Here is an 11948-nt window from a genome sequence, read left to right as displayed (position 1 = left end):
CAAAAAATAAAATAAAATAAAATAATAAAATATAATTTAATGAATAGGAAAAAATATATATGTATAAATTCATTATTCCATTTTTACCATAATATATTAATAAAAAAAAAAAAAAAAAAAAAAAAAAAAAAAAAAAAAAAAAAAATACATCTATAAATATATATATATATATATATATATATATATATATATATATATATATATATATATTTAATCATAATTATAACTAATATTTAAATGCGGAAAAAATTTATAAAAAAATGTTATGTGATGAAAATTTTTTTTTTTTTTTTTTTTATTGAATAATATTTAAAGAAATAGAAAAGTAAAAAAAAATTATTGTGTCATCATATAAATATATATATTCTATTTCATATGTAAAAAAGAAAATTATTATATATATATATATATATATAATATATATATATTAATATATTCATTATATATTATTATTACTATGTATTTAAATTGAATTACTTGTGTTTGGATTTATATACATATTATTAAGTCATATATATATTTTTCTATATATTAACTTAAAATTCTTTTTATATCAATATATTTTATATATATATATTAAAATTTATGTATATCTATAATTTTTTGAGATGTTATTTTTTTTTTTCCTTATATAAACAAATCTAACCATAAATTTTAGCTTTTTATGTTTTGGGAACATGAAAAAAAAAAAATAAAATAAAAAAAAAAAATAAAAATCAAATAAAAAAAAAAAAATATATACAATATGATATAATATAGAAATACATTTTTATATATACATAAATTGATATTATAATTATATATATTTATATGTTTATATGTTTATATGTTTATATGTTTATATTTTTTTTTTTTTTTTTTTTTTATATGTGTGGATATTTATCCAAAAAGAGTAAATGAGTTATTAAATATCCGAATGAATGATATTCTGTTTTGATAATTTAATGTCAACATTTTTTTTAATAAATCTTTACATGATTGAGATAGATAATTATATTTGTTTAATTTTTTTTTTATATAGAATTTTTTATTTTTAGATAGAAGATAATAAATATGAACATCATTATTTATTTTAGTAAATGGATGAGTACCTGTTAATAATATAAAAATAGTTATACCTATAATCCATACTAATTTAGATAAAGCATAAATTTTTTTATTTTTAAAATCTTCTAAAGGTTTAAATAATGATGTTGTTCCACCTGACATAACAAATCCATTTTTATTATTTATTATTTGACAATATTCAAAATCAATTAATTTTATACATATTTTTCTTTTTATTATTTCTCCTCTTTTATATATATACCACATATTATTTCTTTTACTATAACGTATTATATCCATATGTTTCTTATGAACATTCTTTATAACTATATTTGATGGTTTTATATCACTATGAAATATATTATTTCTATATAAATATAAACACACATTTAATAATTGTCTTAATATTTCAGCTACGAGATATTCGGGATATACATAAGCAAATTGTTTTGTTTTTTTCATTTTTTTCATTTTTTTCATTTTTTTCATTTTTTTTATTTTTTTTATTTTTTTCATTTTTTTCATTTTTTTTATTTTTTTCATTTTTTTCATTTTTTTCATTTTTTTCATTTTTTCCATTTTTTTCATTTTTATAACCTTTAATTTTCTTTTTAATTTTTTTATATCTCTATTCATTTTTTCTATATCATACATTTCATTCTTCCTTGTCTCTCTTATATTCGTGATTATTCCTTGAGGTATTCCATTATAATAATTTTTATCAATAATATGTGGAAAAAGCGATTGAACATTTAAATCACTTTGGTTGTCACCTATAGCATGAAAATAATTTGTTGAAACCTTCCTTTTATCATATGATTCAAATATGTTTTGTTTTTGGCCATTCGCCTTGTTTACATACTCTATATTATTAAAAAGAACATCTGATTCGTTTATATAATTCATATTATTCATATTATTCATATTATTTATATTATTCATATTATTTATAAAATCATTCCAATTCATGTAATCTTTTAATACATAGAAATCCTGGCCATATTTTCCTATTAACTCATCAGGTATGTTCATAATTTTTTTTTTTTTTTTTTTCTTTTTTCTTTCTTCATTTGGTAAGACAAATTTTTCTTTTTCTTTACACCACTTCATTAAAGGATAACCTCCAAAGGAATACATGGTAACAATATAATTATTCAAGACAAAAAATGAATCCATCAAAACAATATGTCGATGACACAAATTTTTAGTTAGATATCTTTCTAATTTAATTCCATTTTCATATGTTATAAAATTATTAAAGAAAGGATTAAAGAATGTTTCCTTTGGACATAAATATATTTTTTGTATTTTTCTTTTTATTGAATTATTTTGTTTTTTTTTATTATTATTAATTTTTTGACAACTCCATTGATTATCTTCTTTTACATATACCATATTAATTATTTTGTATTTTTTCTTATATAATGTATATTCTTTTGTAATCTTTTTAAAATATTCTTTCGAATTACATGATGGTATCTTTTCTTTATGGAATATATCCAGCAGTGTTTTCAATTTTTTATTCTCATCAGAATGATCACTATGATAATTATTATTATAATTATTATTATAATTATTATGATAGTTATTATGATAATTATTATGATAATTATTATGATAATTATCATGATTATCATTTTTCTTTTTTTCTACATCCCTTTCATGTGGTAGCTCTCCCTTATGATAAAAATCATTTACTACCTTTCTTGTATCTATTTTGTTTCTCCTTAAAAAGGATGTGTCACAAACTTTAAATTCTTTTGCCTTTTTCAAAATTTTTATGTATTCATAATCTACAAATGTGTATATTCTATCATGCTTACAATTTTTGTCGTCAAAACAAATATATTTTTTTTCTTCATTTTCATCATATTTTCTAAGCGCATCTACGACTCTAATATCTTGAACGTTGGATTTTATTTTGCATAGATGTGTAGCCCTTCTTAATCGATTCACATATTTTTGTGCTTTTCTTTTTTTAAATACCCTTCCTTTTGTGACATCTATAACACATCTTCCTTTCTCTTCTTTTGATTCTGTGTCACTGAAGGAAATGAAATTAAAAACGTCGATAACATTTTTGGAGACGTCGTTAAAACAAAAATCCGATGAGCACTCTGACTCTCTCACATGGTATCTGAGATATCTCTTATTTAAATATAAACTCATATTATAGAGACTACACCAACATATATATATAATATATATATATAATATATATAATATATATTTTTATTATAAAATTTATATACATATTAATAACATTATATAAAACAGAAAAATTATATGATCTCAAAAAAAACTTGAACACCTTTTTATTTTTTGTGTCCACATTTTTTTCTCTATGAGAAATATATAAATTGTCATATTTCAAAATGTTTATATAATATGTATGACATATAAAAAGTTAAGAAGTAGGGGGGTTACATATTTTAAGGATTTCCATATTAAAAAAATAAAAAAAATAAAATATAAAATAAAATATAAAATAATATAATAATATATATAATAATATATATATATATATAATACTATTTTCTAAGTTATATTTATTTTTTTTCATTTCATTTTATTTTATTTTATTTTTTATTTTAAGATGTTGATTTAATGCACGTATATGTGTATATATAATATAGAATGCATTAAAAATTATAATATTATTATATACATATTATATAATATACTATAAAATGTATTACATTTAAAGAATAAAAAAAAAAAAAAAAAAAAAAAAAAATATCATTTAAGATTACGTTGAGAGAATAATTTTATGTTCTTCATTTTTTTTGTAAACATATAATATATATTACATATATATATTTATATATATATATATTTATATATATATATATTTTTTTTTTTTGTTTAAGCCTCTTCTGTTTGTTATTTTTATATATAGGTTAATATATAAATTTATTTCTTTAAATGTATTTACATAGCGTTATATACTCATTACACAAAATATTAATAAACAAACAAGTGAATAAAAAAAAAACATCGACTTTATATTTTTTAGGATTCAAAAGTATCAGCACTAATGATGTTGAGAGGAGTAGTGTTAATAAGTCGAAAAAATGTGATAAAGAATTCTATAAATTAAAAGAAAAGGGAATCGGAAAAAATGGAAATGATATAGATATAGAAGAATTAAATTATATGATAAGAAAAGAAAGAGAGAAAAGAAAAAAAAATAATAATAATAAAATGATAAAAAAAAATGATGATTCTTATGAGGAAGAAGAAGGTTTTAAATATCATGCCTGTGATGATAATGAAGAAGGTTTTAAATATGATTCTTATGATAATAATATGAAGGCTTCAATATATATAAACAAAAAAGAGAATATATGGAATACGTTTAATTTAAATAATAAAGGTTATATAAAAAATGTTAATAGAAAAATTAATGATACGCATATGATAGATGAATGTATAAATTATTGTAATAAATGGCATATCCAAAAAATTTCTTATAAAAATATAAAAAATAATAGTGTAAATATAATACATATGTTGGAAACAACACCATTAGAAAGGAGAAATATATGTGACAAACAAATAAATAATATGTGTGACAAAAAAATAAATAGTTACCATTATGATGATGTAAAAACTAGTGGTCAGCATCAAAACAATATAAATACATTCACACATGACATATATCATATAAACAATTATTATGATCTTTTTGAAAATGCAGATTCTATGGATATGTTGAAAAAACAAAATAGTTATAATAAATTATTTGATAAAGAAGATCCACGACTTGAATGGAATATACATAATGATATTTATTTCTCAAATAATGACATAAAATATTTTAACGATTATAATGATCATAATTATTGGAATTATATAAATACATTAGATTTAAATAAAAATGTATATTTAAAGGATATAGAAAGAAATAAACCTATCAAATTTTTAAATAAATCTCAAATTTTAAATTTACTATATGAACATATACACAAGGTAATACACACAAATGATGTTAATAGATACTATGTAGATAATATTAAAAATAATATTTATGATCAAATTCATTTTGATAATTCTTTGAATTGTGTAAAAAATCAAAAGGATGTTCTTAATTTATACTTTCATGATTACAATATAAATGAAATAGAAAGAAGAGAAGAAGAAAAAAAAAATAAGAATTCAGTTAATTATTTTGATGAAGATATATTATTAAAACATATTATAAATTTAAAATATAATAAAAATAAAGATATAAGAACATCTGAGAATTATAATAATAATAATAATAAAGATGAGAATGTAAATTTTTTTTATAATATATTAAATAGAATAGAATTTATCAGTGTATCTTTTAATCTAAAAGAAAGTATATTCATTTTATGTTTTTTTTATTTTTATAATTTATTACCATTTGAATTATTAAATAAATTTATAGAAAATATCTTATTACAGATACATGATTTAAATATTCAACAAACATTAATATTATTAAAAATATATGGTTCTTTTAAAAGAAATTATGAAGATGTACTTCATCTATTGTTAATATATTATTATAATATAAAAAAAAAAAAACAAATATCTAAATGTAATAAAAAAGAAAAAACAAAAATTACAACAACTGCTACTACTACTAATAATAATAATAATATTAATACTACAAATAATCATAATAATAATCATAATAATAATCATAACAGTTCTATTACATATTACAACCAATGTGATAATATATATACACAAGATATATCTTTGAAGCATAACGATTTTAATATAATCTATGATGTTCTATTCCTAAATATATGTCTTCAAAATAATATTATTATTAATAATTCTTTAATGTTATTTTTTACAAATGATCATATAAATTTTTATAAAAAAAAAATAGATTTCTCACTTATCTCCTTTCAATCTTTTTGTTATTTGACTGACGGAGGAGATGAAAACTTATTTTTTAAAGTATTAGAAAGTTTTCCATGTTTATTAAACAACTATACTACTCTTCAAACATCAGAACAGATGAGAAACATTTTAAAGAATTCACAACAAATAATATCCCCTTTAAGGTTCAATATAGATCAGTTAAATAAACTTATTAGTGCTTTCATTTTTTTAGATAGAGAGAAGTGGAATAGACACTTATTTGTATTTTTAACTAGATATAATAATGTGGATATACAAAAAATAAACGACAATAAATTGTGTGATAATATAAACACATCTAATACTACGAACAAGTGCCATTCTTATCATCACAAAGTAGAAACATTCAAAAAGGAAGAGAAAAGAAACGGTAATTACTTATTAAAAAAGAAAGCTTTGAAGAATAAACATATAATAAATGCAAACATTAAAGTATTAAATTTCCTTTTCTTTTTTAATATTATAAAAGATATTAATCGATATTTTGTTTTATCGTTTTATAATCAATATAATTTATATGAGTTAATAAAGGATGAAAAAATTCCAGAATATAAATTAAATAATTACAAAGAAGAAGGGGAAGATATCACATTACCATGTTTAGTTTATATAAACAATGAAAGTGTAAATACAAATGAGGATATAAATTTATTTTATAAAAATGATTTATATAATTATATAAAGGATATATCATATGATGTGAAAAAGGATAAACAATATTATGAATCATATTATAATCCAGATAATAAAGATTATATAATTAATTTTAAAAAAGAAGATATAAAGAATTTATTTATTCATAATGATAACAAATTAAATACTTTCTTATATAATTATAAAAAAATAAAAATACAAAATATTCCTTTGAAATTCTTTATAAATATTATTTATTTTATAAATAAATATGGACAGATCATTATAAATTTTAAAAATATAACAAGTATACAACAAAATAATAATTTAAATGAATATATCTTATCTATCTTATCTTTTTGTTATTTAAAAATTTATCTTATTTTAAATTCTTATAAAAATAATTCAATAGAAAAGAAATATATTTTTTCATATCTTCATAAAATTTTTAACAACACAGACTATATAAACCATCATAACTTAAATAATAATTCAAATTTGTTATATAAATTAAATATAAATATGTCTAGGAAATATAAACAATATTTTAATTTAGTAAATTATTTTATATTAAACCAAACAAATAATAAAATATATTCATCAAACAGGAATAATAAAATATATTCATCATATAATCAGAATGTTATAAATCCATATATTCAAAACATATATATTGATAATAATAAATATTATAAATTAACTGAATCAATATTTAAAACACAATTATCAATTTATTATAATTTTTTTGATTATATAAAAGAATCATTCGACATATTATTATTTCTAAAAAATACAAAAAATATTTTCTTTTCTATTTCTTTATATCTATATAATATAGGCAAACAATTCATGTTAAAACATCCTTATGACATGTCGTTAATAAATTATTTGTCTATATTATATAATATTAATGATAATAATATAAATAATATAAATAATAATAATAATAATATATATATTCCTTTTTATATATACAAATTAATTGTCAACTTATTAAAAAATATTATCTCCTTTTTTTATCTACACAAAGATAATATTATTCAACACATAGTAAATGATGACGATCTCATAGATTTTCTTAATACACTTTCTTATTTCAATATATCTTTATATTATTATAAATACTTATCAAATATAATACATACAAATGAAAACACACAAAACAAAACAGTTAATAAAGAAAATATAAATAATATATTTACAAATATTTTATCATCAAATGAAGAAAATACAACATGTCCATACTATCAACAATATCATGATCATATTTTTTCTTATTTTTTTAAACATCTTATTCAAACAAAAAAACAATGGATACATAATTTAAATGAGCACAATAAATTAATACTCTTAAAAATATTAACCAAATTATTTGTTTTAAATAAATATAAAAATGTCCTACATATGGAATACATCACTATATTATTAAATGATATTATATATTATGTTATAGATCATCATAATTATATAAGTCAACAAAATTATATTTTTATAATATATTCTTATATAAACCTAAAAAATAATTATCATATTATAAAACAAGACAAAATATTTAATCATATGGCCTATCAGCAGTTAATACAATATATTAACCAAACAAATAAAATGTTATAAAAAAAAATATATATATTATAAAAAATATAAACATATAATGTATATCACTAAGATATATATTTATAAGATATATTATCCTTATCACATAAATATTATGTTATATAAATAAATATATATATATATATATATATATATATATATATAGATATTATTAAATATATAATATTTTTTTTAATAAAACTATTTTAATGTTTTATATAAATAAATAAATATATATATATATATATATATATTATATATATATTATCATATATATATATTTATTTTATGGAGATTCCTTTAATGTTACGTTGCATTTGCATGTATAACACTACACTATATAAAATGGGCATAATAAGATATATTTTAATATGCACATATATAAACATTTACATCTATATAAAATACATATTATATATTACATATATATATATATATATATATATATATATTGTATATATAGTAAGAACATCATTAAAAATTCATTTGTAGGAAAGAAAATTTTCATATCGTATTATTTTTATATACAACTATTATATATATATAATATATATATATATACACATAAAAATGAAGTAAATTATTATAATATTTAAATAAAAATATATATATATATATATATATATTAATACATTTATTTTTTAAAAATATTATACATATATTATTTTATTTTTTTTGTGAATAATGATAATTATTTTTTATCATTAGATATATAATTATTAATATATATCTATATCTATATCTATATATATATATAATATCCATATATTTTACTTTTTGAGCTTTATATTTCTATGTTTTTTTTTTTTTCCCCATATTAAGAAAAATATTAAACAAGAAGAATAATCAAAGGATCATAGAAAAAAAAAAAAAAAAAAAAAAAAAAAATATATATATATATATATATATATATATATATATATATATATATAGATTTAGAGTTTATATATTTATTTATTTTATATTAATATATAGTAGCATTAGGAAATCTAGTTGCACATTATAAATATATATATTTATTTGCTATCCGTTTGTTTATTTTAAATATACATATATATATATATATATATTTAAATTAATATATTAAAAAAAAAGCATATATATATAATATATATTTATTTATATATCATTTTATATTTTATTCCTTTTTTATATTTTTATTTGTTCATTATTATATATACATATAATACATTTTTATTTCTTATAACATTTTCTTATTTTATTTTCAAACTGAATTATTAATTAATTATATATATATATATATATATATCTATATATATATCTATTTATTTATTTATTTATCCACTTTAAAAAATGGTGTTATTTTTAAAAAATTAAAATATCTATATATATAAAAAAAAAATAAACTCTTATAATTCAATATTCTTTATTTATTATATTGTTCTTTATGATTGTTTCTATATTGTATATATATAAATGCAACATATCGAATATATACACACACATATATATATATATATATAATATTATTTACATCTTAGAGATAAATAGTTAATATATATATGTATATATATTTATAAGTTTTATTTTATTTTATTTTATTTTATTTTATTTTTAGTATATTAAATATAATCTATATTAATATGATGCTATGATAATGATTTAATTAAAATATATTTTTTTTTTTATTATGATGTTTACTTTTGTCAATCTATAGGATAATTATTTAATTCAAAATTAATAATATATATTATATATATATATATATATATATATTTTTTTTTTTTGTTGTTGTTTATTTAAATCTTTCTTTTTCTTTGCCAGTGTGACAAAATTAAAACAAACATATATATAACACATATATATATAACACATATATATATAAAATATATATATATATATTTATATATTTATATTTATATATATATATTTTTATTTTATCACTACAATATTCATTATGTTGGTACCTCCAGAATTTTATAATGGAGAAATTGAGTTAGATTTAGATAACGCTGTTTTTGAGGTTGAGACCGAAAAGATTCTTGACATGTATAAGAAGAATATATTAAATGACATATTTGATAATGATTATTTTAAAAATGATAAGAATTTAATAAAAGCAATAAAACTTGATAAGAAATTTAAAGAATTAAAAAAAGATAGATTAATTAAAAAAGGATATACATTACAATCTCTTACAGTTATGCTAACTATTTCAATTATATATTTTACATGTAAAGGAATTATGGATCATTTCACGTTGTCTCAAGTAGTACCTAATATAACAAATTATATATGAAATTAAATATTATAATCAATATATATGTGTCAAAAAATTTGTTATTATATATATAATAATATATATATATGTAAGTATTTATTTTATTTTTCTATATAATTTTTTTTTTTTTTTTTTTTTTTTCGTTTTTTATATTTAAAAAAGATACTTACATTATATATATATATATTAATTTATGTTATTCGATGAAAAACTTTATTTTTTATTTTTCTGATATTTTTTTTGTTAACAAAAGAAATAAATGAATAAATAAAAATATTGCATATATATATATATATATATATATATATATATATATATATATATATATATATAACTTTTATAAATATATGGAAAAATTAAAAACTATATTCTTCTAATTCAAAAAAAAAAAAAAAATTATACACAATACATATATATGTATGTATAAATATATTTATTTATTTAATTATAATATATCTACAAAATATTTTCAAGTTCTTATTACAATAAAAATATATATATATTATATATATATGTAAAATATTTTTTTTTCCCTCATAAAAAATAACACCCTTTTATTATAATATTATATTATATACATATATATATATATATATATTTATTTATTTATTTTTTATTTTTTTTTGTTGTTGTTAAGCATGAGGAAAACTAAAATGACATTATATATTAATATATAAAATAAAAAGTAATTTTTTTTTTTTCACATAATATTATCTTAATATATATACAATACATATATATATTTTTATATATATATATAAAATCGCATCTTATTAAATAATAAATAAAAAAAAGAACAGAAAGGAGAAAAGCTTACTAAAAATATTCATTTATTATTTTTTTATTACTCTTTTTTCTTTTTTAAAAATTTATAATTAAAATATGTCTCAAATAAACGAAAAATATAAAAACAACAAACAATCCAAAGCTTTTTTAAAAGTCAAAAATAAAATCAAAAAAAAAAAGGTATGAACAAAAATGTGATATTTTAAATAAACATATATAGCATATATAATATATCTTACGACTATGTTGATATATTTATATTATATTAATTAAATAAAATAAAGTGAACAATATATATAATTATATATATTTACATATTTTATGTCTTTATAACATTACAATTATACTAATTATATATATATATATATAAACGTTTCTCTTTCTAAGATTAATCAAAATGATAAGGACGAAGACTTGGTTATAGGAAATATCCCAGATTTAAATAAAGCTACAAAAAAAAAAATTCCAAAAATAATTCAAATAAAAAAAAATACAAAGTAAACCATGAACAGTAAAAATATATATATATATATTTATACATTTATATGTATTTTTTTTTTTTTTTTTTTTTTTTTTTGTGGTATAGAAAATTAAAAAGGGAAAAAGAATTATTAAGTAAATTGAATTCTGAGGAAAAACAAAAAGCTGAGCATATGCTTAAAGTGGAAAAGGCCATTTTGAAATCACAAGGACAAAAAGTTTATGTAAAAAAAAAAAAAAAAAAAAAAAAAAATAAAAAAAAAAA

General features: G+C 16.0%; 4 protein-coding genes across 4 annotated transcripts; 3 read left to right on the top strand and 1 right to left on the bottom strand.

Moving 5' to 3' along the window:
- Positions 1 to 879: 879 nt before the first annotated feature.
- On the bottom strand, positions 880 to 3216 carry PGSY75_0928800 (putative serine/threonine protein kinase; the record flags this gene model as incomplete). The annotated part of the gene is made up of 1 exon (XM_018785693.1): positions 880 to 3216. The coding sequence occupies one exon, from the start codon at positions 3214 to 3216 to the stop codon at positions 880 to 882; it is 2337 nt and encodes a 778-aa protein (XP_018642034.1).
- Positions 3217 to 3972: 756 nt separating this feature from the next.
- Positions 3973 to 8196, top strand: PGSY75_0928700 (hypothetical protein; the record flags this gene model as incomplete). The annotated part of the gene is made up of 1 exon (XM_018785692.1): positions 3973 to 8196. The coding sequence occupies one exon, from the start codon at positions 3973 to 3975 to the stop codon at positions 8194 to 8196; it is 4224 nt and encodes a 1407-aa protein (XP_018642033.1).
- Positions 8197 to 10093: 1897 nt separating this feature from the next.
- PGSY75_0928600 (hypothetical protein) lies at positions 10094 to 10435 on the top strand (the record flags this gene model as incomplete). Its single annotated transcript, XM_018785691.1, has 1 exon — positions 10094 to 10435. The coding sequence occupies one exon, from the start codon at positions 10094 to 10096 to the stop codon at positions 10433 to 10435; it is 342 nt and encodes a 113-aa protein (XP_018642032.1).
- An 864-nt stretch (positions 10436 to 11299) lies between these two features.
- Positions 11300 to 11907, top strand: PGSY75_0928500 (hypothetical protein; the record flags this gene model as incomplete). The annotated part of the gene is made up of 3 exons (XM_018785690.1): positions 11300 to 11383; positions 11591 to 11700; positions 11790 to 11907. Coding segments are annotated over 3 exons (312 nt in total), but the record flags the coding sequence as incomplete, so codon positions are not given.
- Between the last annotated feature and the right edge of the window lie 41 nt (positions 11908 to 11948).

Source organism: Plasmodium gaboni, chromosome 9, assembly GCF_001602025.1.
Source record: "Plasmodium gaboni strain SY75 chromosome 9, whole genome shotgun sequence".
NCBI lineage: Eukaryota > Apicomplexa > Aconoidasida > Haemosporida > Plasmodiidae > Plasmodium > Plasmodium gaboni.
This window is presented reverse-complemented; position numbering and strand designations above follow the sequence as displayed.